The sequence below is a fragment of the Penicillium macrosclerotiorum genome (genome assembly GCF_028827735.1).
Source record: "Penicillium macrosclerotiorum strain IBT 26536 chromosome Unknown utg000003l_segment0_segment0, whole genome shotgun sequence".
Classification (NCBI taxonomy): domain Eukaryota; kingdom Fungi; phylum Ascomycota; class Eurotiomycetes; order Eurotiales; family Aspergillaceae; genus Penicillium; species Penicillium macrosclerotiorum.
Window position 1 is genome coordinate 531,599 of NW_026643083.1, and position 22,104 is coordinate 553,702.

The 22,104-nt window shown below is 45.8% G+C and overlaps 5 protein-coding genes across 5 annotated transcripts; 3 read left to right on the top strand and 2 right to left on the bottom strand.

Moving 5' to 3' along the window:
- Positions 1-766: 766 nt before the first annotated feature.
- N7462_003079 (patatin-like phospholipase domain-containing protein) lies at positions 767-2,960 on the top strand (the record flags this gene model as incomplete). Its single annotated transcript, XM_057074805.1, has 2 exons — positions 767-2,206; positions 2,271-2,960. 2 exons carry the CDS (start codon positions 767-769, stop codon positions 2,958-2,960), a joined length of 2,130 nt encoding a protein of 709 aa, XP_056934310.1.
- A 1,414-nt stretch (positions 2,961-4,374) lies between these two features.
- On the bottom strand, positions 4,375-6,365 carry N7462_003080 (putative oxidoreductase, FAD-binding; the record flags this gene model as incomplete). Its single annotated transcript, XM_057074806.1, has 2 exons — positions 4,375-5,815; positions 5,875-6,365. 2 exons carry the CDS (start codon positions 6,363-6,365, stop codon positions 4,375-4,377), a joined length of 1,932 nt encoding a protein of 643 aa, XP_056934311.1.
- A 1,508-nt stretch (positions 6,366-7,873) lies between these two features.
- On the top strand, positions 7,874-8,745 carry N7462_003081 (glutathione S-transferase; the record flags this gene model as incomplete). The annotated part of the gene is made up of 5 exons (XM_057074807.1): positions 7,874-7,947; positions 8,030-8,183; positions 8,242-8,352; positions 8,414-8,605; positions 8,662-8,745. 5 exons carry the CDS (start codon positions 7,874-7,876, stop codon positions 8,743-8,745), a joined length of 615 nt encoding a protein of 204 aa, XP_056934312.1.
- A 1,609-nt stretch (positions 8,746-10,354) lies between these two features.
- On the top strand, positions 10,355-11,235 carry N7462_003082 (uncharacterized protein; the record flags this gene model as incomplete). The annotated part of the gene is made up of 4 exons (XM_057074808.1): positions 10,355-10,366; positions 10,499-10,708; positions 10,931-11,002; positions 11,104-11,235. 4 exons carry the CDS (start codon positions 10,355-10,357, stop codon positions 11,233-11,235), a joined length of 426 nt encoding a protein of 141 aa, XP_056934313.1.
- Positions 11,236-13,218: 1,983 nt separating this feature from the next.
- On the bottom strand, positions 13,219-18,144 carry N7462_003083 (Ankyrin repeat protein; the record flags this gene model as incomplete). Its single annotated transcript, XM_057074809.1, has 9 exons — positions 13,219-14,142; positions 14,203-14,259; positions 14,427-14,530; positions 14,582-14,736; positions 14,797-14,932; positions 15,037-16,169; positions 16,224-17,082; positions 17,152-17,834; positions 17,924-18,144. 9 exons carry the CDS (start codon positions 18,142-18,144, stop codon positions 13,219-13,221), a joined length of 4,272 nt encoding a protein of 1,423 aa, XP_056934314.1.
- Between the last annotated feature and the right edge of the window lie 3,960 nt (positions 18,145-22,104).

Consider the following 22,104-nt stretch of genomic DNA (forward strand, 5'->3'; position numbering starts at 1 on the left):
GGATCGCCCGTCCGATCGACTTATACTTTTGCAAGAATTTCCCCTCTGGGAATTGCGGGACAAAAGGGAGGGGCGAAGGGGGAGGGGGAGGGAAAAAGATGTCGTGTACACTCACACAGTCGTTGATGCATTCCCTGCAAACACAAGTAGAGCCACGAATGTCGGCCGTGGCACGAGATAGACTTCCTGGCGAGCATGCAGCTGCCATGTTTGTTCTACCAAGTATGCTGACATTCGGGCTGTGTAGCATGGCGGGGTGGGATGGAAATTCCTCGCGAACTGACTCGGCCAGGGGAATGTGCTGCCCCGCGCAGTCTCGCGGGATCGACAATTGGATTGTCCAACAAAACCAACTTTTTTCTCAGCGGCCATAGGCCGCACGACTTCAATGGCGTGTTGGATGGCGTTGTCGGACGGTAGATATCGGAATTGAGAGGTGACCCAGCGAGGCAACTATGGATCATCATCTTCCGTTCGTTGATTCGGTTCTCTTCAGCTGGCTTTATCGGGGCTTTATCTCGTTATCTTGTTATCCGTTATCGCGAGGGCGGGGCAACGGGCAAACGGTTTGCTCCAGCCACAGAAAGGATGGTCTTATGTAATAGTGGATACTCAACAGCCACTACCGTTCTGCCACATCACATCACGTGACACTGACGTCGGTCGAGCTCCTGCCCCCCCAACCGGATTCACAGCATCGGGTTGGTACCTGGTAGTCTTCTTCCAGTAAATATACCAATTACGCTGAATCCAACATGCACTGATCATGCCCGGGGAGGAGAAGGTGAAGCTACACGACCAATATGACCCGGTCGGTCTGCCGGACTACGACCGTGAATTCCTCCAGCCGGACGAGCTACGCCGGTTCGAGAAAGCGTTAAATGCCCCCGAAGCCTCTCCTCTCGTAGCCATCAACGACTGGCGCCCGATCAACCAGCGCGTGCGCAAGACCCGGGGTCGCCGAAAGGCCCCAAAGCGAAGCACAGACGAGACCCGCGAAGGCGTGCTTTACACGGTGCTGAAATGGCCGTTTTTGCTCACCGTGTTCGCTTGGATCGCGGTGCTTAGCTGTGGATATGTCCTGATCCGAGTCTACATCGTCTTATATGAGCAGTGGGTCACCTGGCGAGGCAAGCGGCAGCGACTAAGACGAGACCTCTGGACGCAGACAAATTACCCGAACTGGCTGAGGGCCGCGCAGGCGCTGGACGCCCACCTCGGCAATGAGAAGTGGAAGCAGGAGGACGAGTACGCCTATTATGATCACCTTACCATTACCAAAGTGGTGGATCAGCTGAAGAAAGTGAGATATGCGGCTGAGCGTGAGGCCGTCCACGAGTGCACGGAGGAGACGGAGGTCACGGCGGTAGAAGAGCTCAGTGCCCTACTGGAGGCGTGTGTCAAGAACAATTTTGCCGGAGTCGAAAATCCTCGGGTCTACAGCGAGGCCTACTCGGGGACAAAGGACTTGGTCCAGGAGTATATTGACGAGGTGCATACGTGCATCCAACTCGTGCTAAACAGCCGCTTGATCGACGATGAAATCAAATATCGGCACTTCAAGCATCTCGATACCAACTTCGGCCGGACGGCACTTTGCCTCTCTGGTGGCGCAACTTTTGCCTATTACCACTTCGGCGTCGTTAAGGCCTTATTGGATAATGGAGTCCTACCGGAGATCATTACTGGAACGTCTGGTGGAGCACTGGTTGCGGGCCTCGTTGCGACCCGGACCGACGAGGAGCTTAAGCAGCTGCTCGTCCCAGCTTTGGCACATCGCATCCGAGCCTGTCATGAAGGCTTCACCACATGGGTACGCCGTTGGTGGAAGACTGGCGCTCGGTTCGATACGCTAGACTGGGCCCGGCAGTGTAGCTGGTTCTGCAGGGGCTCGACAACCTTTCGAGAAGCCTATGAGCGAACTGGCCGTATCTTGAATGTGTCTTGCGTACCCTCAGATCCTCACTCACCCTCCATCCTGGCAAATTATCTGACCTGCCCCGATTGCGTAATATGGAGTGCGGTTTTAGCTTCGGCGGCCGTCCCCGGTATCCTGAATCCAGTCGTTCTGATGACCAAAAAGCGCGACGGCACACTGGCGCCTTACTCGTTTGGGCATAAATGGAAAGATGGCAGTCTCCGAACGGATATTCCCATCAAAGCGCTGAACTTGCATTTCAATGTTAATTTCACGATTGTGTCTCAGGTAATGTCGATTGCCCCACCCCCTCTTCTCGATTTGGCCACTGATCTCTTTCCCCTCCCACTAGGTCAACCCCCACGTTAATCTGTTCTTCTTTAGTTCTCGAGGAACGGTGGGGCGACCGGTCACGCACCGCAAAGGCCGTGGCTGGCGTGGTGGCTTCCTTGGTACTGCCATTGAGCAGTACATCAAACTCGATCTGAACAAATGGCTTCGGGTTTTACGACATCTGGAACTCCTACCCAGGCCCATGGGTCAGGATTGGAGTGAGATCTGGCTACAGAAATTCAGCGGCACGATTACGATCTGGCCTAAGAGCATCCCATCGGATTTCTACCACATCCTTTCTGACCCGACTCCCGAGCGGCTTGCGCGCATGATCCATGTCGGCCAACAAAGCGCCTTCCCCAAAATACAGTTTATCAAGAACCGGCTGAACATTGAACGTGCTATTGTGAGAGGCCTCCAGCAACACTCTGTGACGAGCGGGCGTTCTCTTTCCCCGGCCCTGTCTCGTCGGCTGGAAACCCCGAAGCATGAGCCCTTTGATGCGGTCGAGCAGCGATTGGATGAAAACTTCCCCGAAAGAAGCGACAAAGGCGACTCTCGTTACGTGGAATTCTCTGATGGCATATCCCAATCAACCGCGTCCTCGCGCCCTCAGACCCCGGATTCCCGGCGGGGCAGCCTGATAGAGGAAATGCGACGCCAGTCCGCCGTTTTCTTTGATGATCCAGACCTCTACGGGGGCGAGTAGGAAACCTCTGATCACCGGGGCATGTATGTGGCGGCTTAAGCGCCTTCGCGAGTGCATCTCACACAGGCCCATGACGTCGAGCAGGGACTTGCTAGTTCGGGCCACCTGCAGAACCCCCTCCATCTTCCGTCATGATACCTCCCGTCCCGACGCGATATTCGATATGACAGGCGGCTCCTGCTGATCTCTTCTATTTTTTCATCTTTCTTTATCTGGTTTGCGGGTACTCTCGGATTTGGGGTTGGGGTCCGCTTGTGCCGCCTTCATCCATGTCCTCTTACCCCCCTTCCGTTGGTTGCGCCCCCGCATTTGCTTACAGATCGTACACTCGCATGTCAAGGCGTTTATTATCTTTTCCCTTTCTTGTTCTTTTTGCTTTATTAGCCTGGATACATATTACTACTTTCAGCTTTTTGACTTTCCGTGCCGGCCTCACGATATTCTGTTACGCTGCTTTTCTTACGACTATGCTGTTGCCCCGTCTGTGTAATATATACTAGTATCCCTTTCACTTCATATAGTGTACTAATATGATATATTTCTCGGGTACCATCGGCATACTTGTTCGAGCCGATGAAATCAAACATACCTCACCTTGCATGTAGTGTTTTCAAATCTTCCCTTCGCGTAAGAAGGGCGTTTCACTTGTGGATTTTGATGGGTCGCGTTGACGACGCTGCACACGCGTAATGACATCAAGTTCTGGATACTATATTACCATCTGATAAAACCCCTCCCGGCGCTAATGCAGCACCAGATTATAATGCTGTCATTTAATATACCCGCCGACCAGGATGACGAGGGAATCATTGCTAATACGACGTTTCTGGAAGCGCTCGTTTTGCCCGTTACCGACGTATGAAACCTGGGCTTTTTAGATAGTCTCGAATGGCAGGGAGGAAGCTTCTAACTTGCCTTAAGGGTCACGAAAGGCCCAGGGACTCAAATTTCCCCCAGGTTTCACGATGCTTCCCTTCTGTTCTATGTCTATTTTTTCCTTCTCCGGGAATGACGGGCAGCAGGAGGTAAATCTCGATTAAACCCAACGTCGCACCTGAATAGAACATTGGCCAGTGGCACTTGGCCTCTCCTCCAGCCCACATAGTCATTATCCTTCATTAATGCCTCCATAAAGCTCAAATGCACATCTACCTCGTAATATTAGAACGGCAGATAGTACCCCCCCCCCCCCCAACGTCTTCGAAACCCCATGATGGAAATTTGCATCCTCTAAAGTGTTGATTGCTAGAACAAGCCGATATTATGAAATGGAAGTACGCGACTTGAATCAGTTTTCAAATTCCAAATAAGGTGTCATAGAAATCCTCGAGCAATTTCAGAAATAATTTCCTTTTTTATCTCCCTTGACTCCGTTCTCAGTATACATCCGTCAGAAATGGCTTAATCCAAAATTTCAGTAGAATCCCTCCCTATGGATTCGAGAAGGACGCAGTCCCGCAACTCGTAGTCCCTCGTTGACAGAGTCGCCAAAATCATTTGGACCACATATGAAAGCTTCTTTATCCTTTGGTATATTGTTCCAAAAGTCTTGTGTAACACGACCTTTGTGGATGCTTAGTTTGAAGCTTTCGTTATTAAGATCTTCAACGCCAATTAGAGAAGTATTAGAGGTGAAAATGTTGACCTTGACTTTGACCATCGAAGGCAAGCGTTCAAGCGAAGGCAAAATCAGTTCCAACATAGTGTCCGGCTCTCTTGTTGCTATAACGAAGAGAATTTCAGCTTCTTCAATTGGTTTTCGGTCAACCAGTGCCTTCAGCATTGCGAGAAATGGTGTAATCCCAATTCCTCCTGCTGCCCATACCATATTGAGCATTTTGTCGCCCATGTAAAAGTCTCCTGTAGTACCAACAATATCTGCATAAATTGGCACGTCGAATTTCACTTTCTGTCCCCATTTCTTTGGCGATCTTGTCCGGATCTCATCGAACAAGGCTCCTGTTACTGCGCCTCCCTTCATTTCCCGCATAGTCAATTCAAAGCACAATGCGTTCTGATCTTCGTGAGCACTGGAAACTGTCCAGGTACGCACACGATCATCATTGATTGATTGTGGAGCAGCATTGGCCATATGCCGGTATTGAGGTGGCCCTATCCATTCCATGAAGTCCAAAATAATCGCTTGCCCTGGGCGAATTTTTAAATCAGAGGCACCGGGTTTTGGAATCACCCTAAACTTCAGCGCAGCGATATCAGATGTCAGCTGTAAAGCTTCTATAAGCTGCGCTCTGGATTGCATGTTGTCTCTCGGTTGAGATGCGGTCTCTTCGACCAAGTATTTCACTTTGGGGCTATAGGGGCTTCTCTCAACAGACGTTCCCAGCTTCTGCCGCACAGGCAGAGCATCTCGTACAAAGGTGAAACCTGTCACTTGCATTGTTGTGATACTGCCATGTCTAACCATAATCTCAGAGGCCGGTGGACCCACAATATTTTGAGCCTTACCCGTCATGTAAAGAATGTCCCCAGTTGTGAAAGAGACTATTGTCAAGCCAGCCAGTCCACTCGCCTCAATATTTCCCAAGCTGGAGACAAACCTGTTCCCGGAATAATCGGGAATCACCACTGTATGGCCATCGGATGGGCTAACTCGTAGAAATCCTGGTAGGCCGCCCCGAGAATTCATACCGGCATGCGAAGGAAACTTGGTCGCTGTTGATTTTTCCGAATTGTAAACGGTTGCCACAAAAGCAGTATCAGCATCTTGTATGAATTGGATCACTTCCTTGGGCAGTCTTTCGTGAGGTTCGACATGTTGGCGATTATAGACAACTACAGGCCGCGTCTGCGGATGTGGGACGAGTGTTCGCACGTTAATATACTTCGGGCAATTCCTTAAAATATCAATTAGCCTCGGGCTCTTAGAATACCTATAATATATTTGCTTACTTACCCCAAGGCCTCCGTAACTTGGCAGTCAATTTGATAATCCGTTTCCGTTATAGCGGTCACACTCCGCATGAATCCTGCAAATTTGTTCCGTCGACGGGTCGAAAATTCAATGCCCAAGCCGGCGATCATGCGCCGCTCTTTTCTCCATGTAAAATGATTCTTCGCGCTGTTCCAGGTTCTGAGTGTTTCCAAAAGCGGATCTCCTTTCCATAGTCGTGTACTGATAGAGAGGCTTTGAGGAGTTGAACTTCTGATGAAGCCAATGTCCCCCGTCGATCCAGCAACAATAGATGCCCAAGGGCGTCCGTTTTGGTCGGTAGTAGTGAAAGGAATGAATGGAAGATTCGAAGTGTGGAATATACGGTGCTGTTCAGGCATGTAGCTGTTGACTATCGGCCAGCTATCGTTGACAGCGTCGGCATACCCAAGCTTGCGTTGTATTTCAAGCTCGCCCGGATGCCATCCGTGCAATGCGGTTGTTGCCATGGTCATCGCCACAGTTGGATCTCCTGTGTAACCAGTAAATGTTGGAATGAAAGCTTGGGGGAAAAGAGGGCAAATTAAGGAAGCGATCACAGTATAAATAGGTCTGATTCTTAAGAAAACCACTCTTGTAGGTCATCGTAGACTCATGCTGAGATCGGGACGTCGCGTAACTCGCTAAGCTCTCGCTTCGGCATAATTGCGGCCCAGAGTTAATCATTAGAAATCAGCGTGGCGCAACGACACGGGAATCTTTCGCCGACAAATGCAGCAAGGGCTTTTATTACAACAATCTGCATTCTTCTATTTTGGGTCTAAATAGCGCAATCAAGGCATTGCCGTATACCAAGTGGGATCTTAGAGGAAGCCTGGAGGGGTAAATGCCGTTCCTACTGGCGAACTGCCCTTAAATGAATCCCTCGGTAGGTTTGGTGACCTCTTCGAAAAATCTCAATCATATTCTGCATCCAAACCCTCGATGAATTCTCAACTCTTGGTTCAGTCTTGCAATACTGGTACGAAGGGGACAATGGAAGTCCAAGAATTTCCGATCGCAAATTTGACTTCCAAGACATACTCAATTCCTTCAGTCTTTACTCTCTTCACTCACTCGCTCCAGTATGGTAAATCCACAAGAATTATCTTAGAAAGTTTCTGTGTTCGCTTCAAGTCCAAATCTATTAATATTTTATGAGGGCCTTTTGAATACTTGGTTACCTTGGCTGTACAATTGGGTGCTTATATTGAAGAATCCCAGCCGAAAAACAAGATGTTCTTTACGAATATCGTTAATATCTCTATCGCAATATTCCCCAATTTCCCTATAGATTTAGAAAATTGAAATTTAGTTCTTGTGTTTTGAAGCTCCAGTTTCCTCCCTCATTCCGCGGAGTTAGTCAGGATGGGTCCAGCCTTGATCCCTGCCTCATATTTAGGTGCTCTATGGAGCTACGATACTGATAACTCGGGGCGTACGAGAATCTCCATATTTAAATTTACTTTTCATTCTTCCAACTGTTGAGCATGTCAATCGATACATGCTCATCGAGTCTTCTAGTGTATCGACTTGAATGTTATCCATATACACAAGACTCCAAATACTCTAGAAGAAGCTTTGTTATACATTCACTATACCCAGTTGTAGGTCTCGATAGTTTAATATTTAGAGTCAAATTATTAATAGAAAGATAACCCATTTGCCTTGATAAGTCGCACTATAGTTAGCTGATCACTATTTCGATTGGGCAACAATGGTTTGTCCTTCGCTTATCTCGTCTAACTAGCTTGGCTCGTCTATTTCGCCGAGGCACATTTCTCAACGTCATTCTTGCACCTAAGAACCCTTTTGAAGGGCGAAGGAAAGATATAAAAGCACAAGGGCGTCTTCTCCACCTCCTCTTCAAACTTGAGCAAATTACTTATTATTCTATCTCACCTCCCTCATTACGTGTCTAGCACCACCATATCCCCGACCATACACTTCAGCTTGAAAATTGAAGACTCCAGGATTTATCAATATGTCCGCGCAAGACTCAGTTGCTGTCTACCACTACCTTGATATCGGTAGACTTGGAAGAGGAGAAGTTGTCAAGTGAGTTTTCCTCACTCCGCGCCTACATAATCTTCTTTCAATTTAAGCATCTACTGACTTTGAGACCTAATTCAACTACCAGGCTTTTCCTTGTGGATTCCGGTATCGGCTTCAAAGAAGTTCGCTATGCCTATGATGATACTTGGCCTCAGACCAGCAAGAGCCTCATTCAGCAAGGCATAACAAGATCAGGAAAATTGCCTTCACTCGAGTACGAAGGCTTGATTCTCACACAGGTTTGCCACGAAGTTCCAGTGTTCTCATGATTTAAAATTGTCTAACACGAACCTACAGCACATCCCAATTCTCCGCTATCTGTCTCGGAAGCTTGGGAAATACAATGGGGAAACCAATTCTGAAAAATATAACGTTGATGCCGTCGCAGATATTTATATCGACTGGAGGGTGAGTTTACCTCCATAGACAAGAAATGTCCATCGGTCAAACTTAGCTAACCAATATACAGAGTCGATGGGTTGCCAATCTTACAGAGAAAAAAGACGAGTACAAAGACGACTTCGTTCCCAAGTACTACCAACTTATTGGGCAGTACTATAGTGACCATGAGGGCCCCTATCTTCTTGGAAACAAGATAACTTACGCTGATTTTGCGATTTACCAATCTATTGATAATGATAAAAGAACAGGAACGCTTCCAGTAAGATCATATTTCCTAAAGAGTTGAAATCTGTTTCTAACATTTTCTTACTTCAGTCCAACCTTCCCGAAGCTCTTGTTAAATTCAAGGAGGCTTTTGAGGGACGGCCGAATGTTGCCAAATATATCAAGGAGGTCTGAAATTTACATATCTCTCATTTGGGGACTCTTAGGGAAGTTAAGTTTACATTAGTGGACTAATAAGCCGACCGATAAGAAATGAAACATTATCAAAGCAGACTGTCTCATTCTTCCAACACAGAAAAAGAGGATTCATAATCACTGTAAACTCCGAATTTTTGATTTATTAGTGGGCAAAAAGGACTATTTTGCGATACGTAGGTGCAGGGGTTTCTCAAGTCTCCTTGAATTTGAGCATCTCGAGATGACTTAAGGACTCATACAAGAAAACAGCCAATTTTGCAAACTTGAAAGGAAGCTCCTCTGATAAACTGACCTTTAAGCCCCAGCAAATTTCCAAGCATAGATAACATGATTCTTCACACCAGAGTCCACCCTGAGCGATCCAAAATAGAAATCAGGAGGAAAACTGTGACAGTGTCAGGAGATGTAAAGGTGATTTTATTGGTTCTGTCTAAGACTAGCTAAGAAGGTGCTGCGGGCCTAGTGAGAATTATTGAAAAACTCCCTCGCTCTGCACGCAACGATTTAGCCTTGGAGAAAAGAAAGAGAAGCGGCCGGGATTCATCATTTTCATTGGCCCACATAGATTGTCCAACAGTTGAGAATCTTCTCAATTAAATTTAAGATTTGATGCATGTTCCGCTCATAGAAGCGGGAGCGAACAGCGGTAGGTCATTGGTCCGTTGAGAGGGGGCTTTGAATTTTTCATGGAGTCCAAATATCCTAATGCCAGAAAGGTAAAATTATTTTTAAGCAAGACAAATATGTTGCGCGACGTACAGCAACGTACAGTAGACCGATTCGCGGGCTCTAGTTAAGAATGGTATGTGAAGCTCTTGGGATAATCGAAGAGTCAAATGATCTCGTAGGATTCCTAACGCCCAATCAAATCAAAAGATCGAAATGTTCATGGATCTGTGAACTTTAGAGTTATTTCTTCTTTTTGTCTCTTCACGCTTATTGGCAGGAATAGAAAAAAATCCAGTTTGGATCAAGCACCATGGCGAATTAAGGTTCAGAGAACGAGGAAAGTGCCAAGCAACGCCACGGGTCAACCCCGGATGATTTACGGTCGAGATCAATCGAAATCCGAATGCATCATTGAACTATTGTATGCACATACTGCCCCAAACCAGATTATTAGTTACTAGTACATGATGTAAGTGATTTTACAGCCTTTTTGATACTGCTTCTGCACTTTATTCTCTTTAAAGCATCTACCATAATAAATGAAGTTGAGTTCCGCCTGATGAACAGTGGTCCTTCCCCGGTGTCCAAAATGAAAAGGATTTTAAAAAGTTTGAATTATGTCGCAAAAAATATTGTTTTAAGCGGATCATCAAACACTAAAACCTTAGTGAAGTAGTCCTATGTTCTAGCTCAATCGTCTCAGTAAACCCCTATATCCATGTCTTGTGGTCTCAATATGTTTAGCTTTGTCTGACGGATGCCAAGGACGCATTAGACGGTAATTTTCCTTCAAGTTATCTGGCAAGAGTTTAGAAATAAAATGAGCCTGGTTGTCCACATAAAGCATACTCTCAATCAACCCAAAGAAAAGAATTATCCCGACAAAAGCTACTTAAGTAACAAGTGAACAGAAAACATGCCTATGGCGGTGAGAAAAGTTATATTCCTTATCCTCGCTTTAGGTAATTTCCCTATACCCATATTCTCATCCATCTTTTGTTTTCTACAAGTCCGAACATGACTGACAATTACAGGGCCGTATGCTCTTAGTCTGCCCCAGGCTAGTGTCGTTGACTTGGCAAAATGTACAAGCTGGTGCAGCAAAAACTACCCAAACGCAGCCACCAACTGCATCCTTCCTGCAGTCCGTGGCCAAGGTCCTTGCTATGTTTGTGGACCTTTGAAGACATCTCCGACTCAGCAGCTGTGCAGTGGTGCCTGCAAGGATACTTCGACTGATTCCAAGAACTGTGGATCATGTGGTAAAGTGGTATTTAACCTCATCTCACCTCTTCCATGGCTATCTTTGCTAACGATACAGTGTTCTACTGGAACAAATTGTATTTCTGGCGCTTGTAAATGCCCAAATAACGGCCAGCTCTGCAGTGGTGCGTGCAAAGACATCGCTACTGACAATAACAATTGCGGGGCATGTGGTAAAGTGGTATTTAACCTTATCTAATATCTTACTTGTGGCTATCTTTGCTAATAGGTTAGTGTTCTACTGGAACAAGTTGCATTTCTGGCGCTTGTAAATGCCCAAATAACGGCCAGCTCTGCAGTGGTGCGTGCAAAGACATCACTACTGACAATAACAATTGTGGGGCCTGTGGTAAAGTGGTATGCAATCTATTATAGCCTCTTGGTGTCTCTTGTTACTAATAGGTAATAAGTGTTCTACTGGAACAAGTTGCATTTCTGGCGCTTGTAAATGCCCAAATAACGGCCAGCTCTGCAGTGGTGCGTGCAAAGACCTCACTACTGACAATAAAAATTGCGGAGCATGTGGTCAAGTAGTATGCAATCTATTACAGCCTCTTGGTGTCTCTTGTTACTAACAGGTAATTAGTGTTCTACTGGAGCAAGTTGTATTTCTGGCGCTTGTCAATGCCCGAATAACGGCCAGATCTGCAGTGGTACATGCAAAGACATCACTACTGATAACAACAATTGCGGAGCATGTGGTAAAGCTGTACGCGATATCATTTCGCTAAGCATATTATCCGTAGTCTGTGGACTGATGAATAGTGAATCTAGTGTCCTTCCGGAGCAAATTGCGTTTCTGGAGTTTGCACTTGCCCGGACAACAGCCAGACATGCAATGATGCTTGCGTGGATCTCAATACCGACGTGAGTAACTGCGGTATCTGTGGTAATGAGGTATGTTTTTCTCTTGGCAAATTCTGCTTCTCGGAGCCTCTGATGAGAATTTTCTTAAGCTAACGTTCATCAAGTGTACTTCTGGGACAAATTGTATATCTGGTTCTTGCAAGTGTCCTAATAATGGGAATCTTTGCAATGGGGGCTGCACCGACCCTCTCAGTGATGATAAAAATTGCGGAGAATGCGGTCATGAGGTATGCTGAGTGAAATTTCCTTTGATCTACTTTATCTTCTAGATCTTGACTGATGAATATGTAGTGTTCACCTGGCGCATCCTGTGTCGATGGGGCTTGCAACTGTCCTCATATAATTTGTAATGATGTCTGCGTGGATAATAATATAGATCCCAAGAACTGTGGGACATGCGGTAATGAGGTACGTACCTGTTTTCTAAAAGCTTTAGACCTTTGGACTAAAAGCTAGTAAGTGCCCGGCTGGCTCGTTTTGTTCCGTGGGCGCTTGCAGATGCCCCAATTCTGGCGCTATATGCTCTGGAGCTTGCAAGGAAATTTTGAAAGATCCTCAAAACTGCGGATCTTGTGGCAAGATGGTATCGTCTCAATCTCCGCTTTATTCACAATTCTAGTCATTCACTAATCAATATTTAGTGTGTTCCTCGAGCAATATGTGACCAGGGTTTGTGCAAGTGTCCCAATAGTAATGAACGAGCCTGTCCTTCAGGCTGCGTGAATACTTTTGGCAATGATCCTCAGAACTGCGGAGATTGCGGTTGGACCGTATGTTCCCCATTGAATTCATTAGTTTATTTTCGTTTTGATTTGCTAATAGGCATCCAGTGTCCTCCTGAAGCAACTTGTGTTGAAGGTAGCTGTATTTGTCCCAATAATGGCGAGGTATGCAGTGGTGTTTGCCGTTCCATCAAAACTGATAATGAAAACTGTGGAACCTGTTTTAGAAAAGTAAGTTGTTCCCTAATTGCAGTATTTGAATGTCCAATTGATATACTTTTAGTGCTTATCGGGTTCTCAATGTGTGAATGGTAATTGTATTGTGATATAGCGTTTCTCTGCACTAAGTGCTAATGTTGACGCCTGTAATCGCCATAAAAGTACTTAATCGCTATGCTATATTGTCAATTGGGATTAACCCCAGACTAAATTTAGGCTCTTATTCGCTATTTTTTCTTGTTCCGAGGTTCCCATGGGAAGTGGTATGCGCCTACCGACCAAATGTTATGGAACAACCGAATCCATGATACTTGATGTTATTCGGGTCAACTTCGGGCACAAATCAAATATATAACGTTGCACGAATTCAGTTAATTGAAGATTTTATTTCACCACAATTGACCAAGAAAGTTAACATACAGACTGTACGTAACGGTGGTTTAAACAAACCATCTTACAGTATAGATGGATGTATGATTTTATTCACGCTGACCCCTCGCAGAGTTGATCTACTCAGCTAAGCCAAAACCAACGTGCACAAAGGACCACTAATTCGGGTTCATAAAAAATTGGTTTACCCAACTAGGCCAGAATACGAAGAGTCTCAGAATTGCTTTTTTTTACCAAGATCGTAGCGGATCAAGTGGCAATTTTTCACGGTCTCACTCAGTCACTGCATCAATTAGTTATAGCATTCTGCGACACACCGTCAAACTCTAGCCGCAAGACGTGTAAACCGAAGAGACAGAGGAATATCGGCTTCTCTGATTTCTTCAAAGACTTCACGCATCCTGGAGACTCTGAAATAGAATAGCATGAACGCCACCTTGCATGAATGGTTCATGTCACCACAGTCACCCCCGAAGTTACTATCCAAGACCTCCTCCAACATTGCAGGAGTCACTTGCTCATCATGAAACCTGAAGAATGGCCCATCTCCGGTTGGTCGCACATACACATAGTATACCCCATCGCTGAGAGTTCCTTCGTGTGTAATGACGCTGAATAGTCGATAGACGCATGATTCTGACCTGTTGGCCGAAAATGAAAGAAAAGGGCTCAAGTCAACTTCTTCGGGGAACTCCCAAAAGGCGTCGACCTTTTTGAATCGAGCCGATTTTATGTCATAGTCATAGCGCCTAGGGTGAATTTCAAGGATCGTCGGAAGAGATTGAATCGTGAGTCCAAAGCTTCCCAGTTCCCCTTTAAAGCCAGAGAGGTTTTCTTCAGCGCCCTGGGAGGAATTATAAGATTGGAGACTCTCAAAAAATGAGCAATAATGACGAATGCTCCGGTGGTCAGTAATATTCAGGTGAAGATCCCAGAATGATTCAGGTCTAGATCTTCCCAGATCCGAGTCCAGGGATACAAGAGAGGTTTCTGTCTGGCCCACAAATAAGCTTCTCAAATCACAACCGGCCGCGGTCGGACCCATGCGATCTTCAAGAAGCTCAAGAAATTCTCTGGCTTTCTGCTCAGCATCTTGGGGCTCTCCTGTCCTCCAGCCTAGAGCATGAGTGAGCTCATCTGTAGATACAGGAATCTTAGAAACTTGTAAGGCGTAAAAACAGCGTTGAAGAGCCCACGCCATATCTGTGGTTGCACGATAGCCTGTTGGAATCTTGTAAACCATCTAGGAGAGCGCTCATTTTAGTGAACTTCGAGGGATAGACCGGAATGTTCATCAACTTACCCTCCTAAGGGCAGGGACATGATAGTAGGTCTGTAGCAAGACATTCAACCAGCCTGTCTTAGCATGGTTTTTTAGACCAATTGGTATTCTTTCAGGCCTTCCGTTATACCTAACAAATCGTTCAGTAGCTAGTTCATATAATTTCATGGATGTGTCCAATACCAACGGGGTGGCTCTGGGGTCCGTATGTAAACTGTTATGTTAACTGTACCGATGTCTCTTACGGAAGGATTACTGTTATTGGCAAGCTCTTTTGCCAGATTTGTCGCACGAGAAAACTTTCTAAACCCCCAGTTTGTTTGACCCGGGCGGAAGTAGTGCATCGAATCTGTTCTTATTTAGCTTCTGTCGCGGTGGTGCTGGCGCGAAAGCGACTCACTGCGAGCCACATATTTTGAGGGGTCATTGGGGTTCCACACGACGAAGGCAAATTGAACTAGTCCATGCCAAAAATGACCCCCGTCTTTGACAGAAGTGTGGTGTAGGTAAAGAGCGATCACTCCCTCCGACGCAGAAATGGAAAGTAGGACTCGCCTGTATTAAATGTTGAGATATACTATCAAGATAGACAGCATTCATTGGTTGGCGACTTACCACGATATTTGGCTGTCTGCATCGACTCGAAATGTCGGGCTGCCTTTCGGATCCGACCAATTCACTTGCCAGGTGTGATATGTCTTTTGGGTCGTCTCGGGCCCAGCAGGAAACAGCTCAGACCAAAACCTCATATCTGGAGTCAGCAGCAACGGTTAGCTCATGAATGAAAGAGCGAGAAGCTGAAGGTTTGAATCACACTGCTTATTGAACACATAATTGTATAATTGTTAGACTTACACTCATTTGCAAGTGGCCTGGCAGAGTTCAAGGACTGGGTATGAGAAAGGGAGGCTTGAGTTTCAGAAGTTTTCTGATGTGCAGAGATCAGCAGCAACTGCACCACGGCGTCGTGCTTTTCATTGCGTGCAACACTGAGTGGACTCAAGGGGTGAGTGGGGTCGAAAGAAGCTCCTGCTTCAAGTAACATCTTCGTAATACTAACATGTCCCCTGAAGCATGAAGCGGTCAATGCGTCACCATGAAGACCACATTTTGCGTTCACATTCGCGCCTCTCTCCAAAAGAGCTTGCACTACATCCTCATGGCCTCTGATACAAGCGACCTGCAGCGCAGTCCCGTATATTCCGCCCTCATCATCAATAGCTGCTCCGTTATCTAGCAATAGTCTGACGACGTGCGGAAGACCAGCTTTGGCTGCATAATACAGCTGTGTTCTTTCACGTCTTTGGTGTGGCTCTGGTGGGACACCCCGCCAAGGTTCGTCTGGCTCAAACAGTTTCAGCCAGCAAGTGTATGCGTCTATCTGTTCTAGAAGAAAATATTTGATGGCTTTTAGGGTCTCTGGTCGGCCTTCAGCGTATCTTGCATGTTTCATCCAATTTTGGGCGGCATAGGCGGCTAGGGGGAAGAGGGCAATAATCTCTTCGGCGGTGCGTGATTTCTCAAGATGATTCATGTACACGAGACAGACTCTTGTAATAGAGGCGCGGGCCTCGATTTCGATCAAATGCGCACTGAAACTCGACTCCACGCGCTCGGAGATCAGATACTCTTTGACAGAGAAGTGGGCCAGTTGAATTTTATGATCTGGAGTTGTTGAGATCAGCGAGGAGGCTATCCCAGTGATCTCTCGTGGAACAGGCATCCTTTCACTGGTGTCGAAATAAGCTCCATCAGCCAGATTGACGGCAAGTGCATCGACAGCTTCTTTGACGGTTAAGGGTCCTTCAGAAAAACACATGAACTGGAGTAATCTGATAGCGTCATCTCTATTCTCATGTCTGATGTTTCTCAATATTCGGGCATACGTTTCATCTAAAGATTCTGGAAGCGACACAAGTGCTTTTCGCAATGCCCTGATATGATAACATTTTTCGAGCACATCAAGTTGACATGCCACCCATCGAAACCTAGTCCCGTTAGCGCCACGTAAATGATATGCAAGGACAGAAATTCTCTCTTACATTCCGTCGGCCTTTTTCATAAGCTCTGTTTCAATTTCATTGAGTACATCCGGTCTTGCAGACCACCTTCGAAAGCCATTTTCTGAACGAATCATGCCATGTACGTATGTCTTGATATCTGCGTCCACAGCCTGCCCTTGAATTGAGATGCCGTCGTCTTGCGTTAGACAGGAAGAAAGCGCTCTCTCAATGTCTTCTTCTTTCCGACTGCTGACCAAGAGCTGAATGTTGTCGGTTTCTTGAGCTTTAATCAGCTCTTGAATCCAGACAAGCAGTTCAGTCCTTGTTTTGCACTCGTCCAATGCATCTATGACAATTTGGATCGATTCAGTTGACTTTCGGCTCATGGCAAACAATGTCGAAGATAACGATTTAGTCGTCGGGTGACGCATGGTTTCCACTGATTCACGATGCAAGAGCTCCAGCACTGGTCGCGAGGTTGGAGATCTGATGTATAATTGTTCAAGCAGTGAACGGAGCAATTGATCAAGAGAGCTTTTGGATGAGTCTGTGAAGTCAAAAAAGAATGCCAAAACTATTCCACTGGAACCATTCCCTTCTTTATCGTTGAGATGCTCTATAGCTGTGGAACAGAGGACACTTTTTCCGCACCCAGGGACTCCATATAGCCATAAATTCTGACGCTGGCCCGACTTCCACGCCTGGAATTTACGGCCTGTAAGGAACCACAATCCTGTATCTTTATAGCGCAGACCCTGTCCTCTTACGAAGTTGACCGAGATGTCGGGAGCCCTCAGCCATGTGTGCAGCTTGCTAGATAGGAACTCACGGTGGAGATTTTCGACCACAGTCTGGGTAATTCCGGTAGCGTTTTGAACCTCTGTCAGACTATGCGAGACTAGAAGGACCCGTTAAGCGATCATTTTCTCTCCCGTCTAGGCGCAGAAATCCACCACGGGGAACTCACTCTTCTTCATTCGCTCTGATAGGTAGGGCATTGAATCTACCTTGCGAGGCTTCAACGAAAGTAAAACTTCTCTTGCGTAGGAAGCAGCAGCCAGCGCAGCATAATTATGCCATTCGTCGTTCTTATGAGTATCTGCATAGTCGCAGATTCCCCTGATGACCAGACAAGGGAAGTCATTCATTAGTCCAGCCGCTTCCATTTCAAAGCATAAGACATTGAGCTCCGGGTCATTGGCATAGCGATCCCTGATCTCAGCGTCCTTGATCACAGAATTTCCCGAGGCCACAGTTCCAAAATGGACCATGAGCTGGCGAGAAGTCTGACGAACTGGTCGCTGAATTGTCATTCGTGATAAACACCCGTTGCATGAATTTCCTGTGTGTGGGTAGTCTGAACGAAAGAGGTTGTCGACAGGGGGACGTTGATAATGCGGGAAAGGATCCATGCGCTTCATGTGTCCTGCAATACGATCGGGCTTTGTAGGATCATTATACAACCGTCGAATCTGCGGCAATACGCTTAGAAGTGCATCTGGTGTGGCGTTGAGGTAGCCTGTCCGTACAAAACACCCATCAGGTAGGCGTTTTCCGAAATCATATTGCACCACTCCCCCATTAGTTTTATATGGGACCGCGACGACTACATCTCCAAGACGAATGTCTTTTTGTGACGTTGGAGCACCCCTCCAATGCCCACCATCAGTCCAAACTTCAGGTTTGGAAAAGACCGAGTCATATCTTTTGCCACTTTGGCAGCAGATGAAACGCCATACCTTCCCTCTGGCAGGCACCCGATAACGACGTGATGTCCACCGATCGTGCCGAAAACATAAGCATTGTCGTCATTTAAATCAGTCTCATCGTCCTCCAGATCTTCAATCTCGTCATCTAGCATCCGACAAGCCGCATCGTATTCCTCCTGCAATGCGCAGACCCAGCCTATTGTGAAGCTCCTAGCGGATATAGCCTCTCCAGCTAAAGATTCGTCAGGCATTCTGGGACGTGTCCATATATCAATTTTGATGCGAACTTTGTGTGAAGTGGGTAATCGGTTGATTGATATCTCGAGTTTGTCTTGGGGCGAAGCGCTGCCAGGTTGAGTTGCAATGCTAACCTGACCCTTAGCGTGAACTTGGAGGGATTTTCCACTGGACGGGTCGTTAAAGAGGGGTATGCTATATAAGGTACCTAAAATACGGGGTCCAGGGTCCAGGGTCCGGGCGCAAATAGCCGTATTGCAAATCGTTCCTATCCTAGTAGTATTTCACTAGCAGTGTCTCCGCCCATCCACACCGCTTCCGCGTGTCGGATGCTAGATGACGAGATTGAAGATCTGGAGGGCGATGAGACTGATTTAAACGACGACAATGCTTATGTTTTTGGCACGATTGGTGGACATCTCGTTCTTATCGGGTGCCTGCCTGGGGTGGGCGGGGACTACTATTAGTGCCTTACACCGCCCCCCCCAACCCTTCCGGGTTGTGGGTGCGCCACGTATGAACCGTCACCCACACATAAACCGTCACTTTTCCTACTACCCTATTTTTTGCTTCCCTACCCAAAACCACTATCTAAATATGCCTAAATTCGACGAAGCTCGTATGGCCGAGGCCTGCTTAGCAGCATCACGCGAAGAGAAGCCGAATATAGCGCGTTTAGCACGCGATTTTGGCGTGCCTAGAACAACGCTCTCTGATCGGATCAAGAAGAAAACAAAGCCTATTATAGCTAAACGCAATGCTAAATACGCTCTCGAATCCTATCAGGAAGAAGCTCTAGTACGCTGGATTCAATCTATGAACGATTACTATATGCCTATCACTCCTAGGATACTAGAAGCGTGGGCGAATCGTGTATGCCAACGCGTCGGGAAGCCGCCGATTAGCAAGATGTAGGCGTATCGCTTTATTAATAGGCTTCCTAAATATCTTCAATTAGGGCCTACTAAGCAGTATACGAAGGAATCAAAGCGAATCCTAGCAGAAGATCCAGGAGTATTACAACATTGGTACGATCTTTTAGCCTAAACAATCAAGAAGACTACACTAGCACGCTTAGTCTACAACTTTGATAAATGCGGCTTTCAACTAGGCGAAGGAAGATCTAGAAACGTTATATCTTCTACTACTAGTAGGAAGATAGTAGATCTTCCTCAGCCGGACCAAGGCGAAAATATTACGTCTATCGAGTGTATCGCTGCCGACGGGTAGTAGATAGAACCCTGGTTTATCTTTAAAGGCAACGGGATCTTTATAGAATCTTGGTTTAATCAAACAGAAGACCTACCACTAAGAACTACTATCACTATATCGCTAAACGGTTAGATAACCGACAATATAGCAGTTCAATAGCTTCGATTCTTTATAGAATCAACATACGACCGTACGAAATTAGGTGAAAAACGTATCCTAATATTTAACAGCCACGGTTCGTATCTTACATTCGAATTCCTACACCTTTGCGAAGAGAACGATATCCTACTAATAGGATTCCTACTATATACTACACATCTTTGCTAGCCGCTTGACGGTAAGCCGTTTCTAAGCTATAAGCAACACTTCCGCTTAGCGAATAACGATCACGCGTTTTAGGGTGGTAGCCCTATCGGAAGATCAGAGTTCCTTCGAATAATCGGTGATATTCGAAACCGCGCATTTAACCAGCGAATTATTCGGGAATCGTTTAAAGATCGTAGGATATATCCAGTCGATAGTAGCAAGGTTATTAATAGCCTTCCTATCCAAGAAATCCTAGATCTTCTAGCGCTAGATCTACTACCGTATTATTTAACGCTTCGTTCAACACCTTCACCACCACCTATATCTTCTTCTAGTATCGACCAATCGCCGCCTAGATCTATACAGGATCTAGAAAAGAATCAAAGGAAGATTGCTAGATATCAAGAGGATCTTACACCAAGGCAGTAACGTAATCTTGATCGTGTGTTTCATTATAACAAGATTGCTATAGAGAACCTAAATCTAGCGAACGATACTATTCGTAAGATTAGGGAAGCTCAACAACCACTACAGCGCCCAATCACCAAGCGCCAGGTTAAGACTCCGCTTAGCAAAACAGGGGTTCTCTCTATTAGAGATGCAAATCGTTCTATTGCTAAAAGAAAGGAGAAGGAAGCGGATACAGAGCGGAAGCGGGTGAGGAAGCAGTGGAAGAAAACATATAGAATATCACCACCACCAGAACCTACACAGGAGAGCCAGGCATCGTTAGATAGAGCAGAGGAAGCACGTCAGAACGGGCAGGGTTTCTATATGGATACTACTAGGATGCGTTGATAATTAGTGGAAATATTAAAAAGTGACGGTTTATGTGTGGGTGACGGTTCATACGTGGCGCACCCACAACCCGGAAGGGTTGGGGGGGCGGTGTAAGGCACTAATAGTGAGCTGCGCACCAAAGACGCACTTCCCACGCGTCACCTACTATCTTCAACTACCTACCATGCCACCAAAACGTTCTTAAAAACGTTCAGAATCGCCAGATAGAGATGGTAGTATACAAATCGCCATCAAAGCTATTGAAAATAGCTCGGCGGCTTCTATACGTAAAACAGCAGCTATTTATGGTGTGCTAGAAAGCACGCTTCGTACGTGTCTTAAAGGTGTCCTAAATTTCCAGGAAACACGATCACCACGCCTAAAGCTAACAAAAGAAGGATGAGATCCGCTTTACTTGTGAATAACATCGTTATAGTGCTTCCCCTGGGCCTTCTCATATTAAAGATATAGCAAATCTTCTACTTCCACCGCGTTGTGCTAATATCTTTCCTCCTCTTCTACCTCCTACTGAGGGTGTTAACTAAGTAACACACTATATTTAACAACAATCTAAGCTTTGTACACGATTTTCTAAGTGCTACGACTATCAACGTACCTGAACGAAGACCTAGTAAGCCAACGCGCGTATTTTTGACATATTAAAACAATGATCAACAAAAACGGTATCCTTACTATCGAGATATACAACTTTCATAGAACCGGCTTTGTAATAGGCTGTGAGTCTAACTCTGAGCCTCCTCGTAAAAGCGGCGGCATCTCAGAAAGGAAAGCCCCGCCTGACAGAGGAAAAAACACTAGGTAGAGTGAGCTATCTAGTCTCAATAAAATCAGAAATATCATGTTCCAATATGACCATTAAGTATTGAGAGTTGAAAAGTAGATAATAAAGACCACAGGTATTCAAAATGATAGCAAGGGATTTATTGCCATTTCGCATGGATTAGCTTTGAATAGTTTCGAAACTCCTTCAACACTCCATAGTCTCATAGTGATAATTAGGTTACGAATCATCTGATTGGGGCCTGTTTACTCCCTTCTATTGACTACTCAATATTCCCTATTTATCATCCCAGAGACGTTCAGGTACCAATCAGTGGAAGTTTAACTGCGCTTCCAGAAATACCTCGCAAAATTTTCATTCATGGGCAGTGGTGTCCTAGCCTCTTTAATATTGTCTATAGGAGTCAAATGAGTATTACAATCGGAGAGATTCTCACTTATTCAAAGGTCCTCATGGCTCAATTCGATTTTCTAATCCTCATATCACAACTAGAAGGTCTGGTCCAGGGTGCAAATGGGTCTGTCATGGGATTATTCTGTCATAAATTGCTTGTGATCGAGCTACACTCAACTGAGTTGATGGGCATGATCCCAAAATTTCCGATCTTCGAGAAAAATCGGTAGATCAGATTTCGCAAACGCTTAGCAAATTTTATTCCTATTATAGTATCTGGGGAGATGCAAAGGCAGCAAATGTGCTCCCTGATGTCAACGAAGATACATACTTGGTTGATCTTGGTACAGTTTACACTAAAAGTTGGCTCGAGAAAGAGAATTCCAACTCAATCGATAGATATCTTCAAGGACGAAAATACTGAGCAGTACCTTTTTGATATGAAATCTAGATGACAGTTATTCTGTGTCTATAAATGATC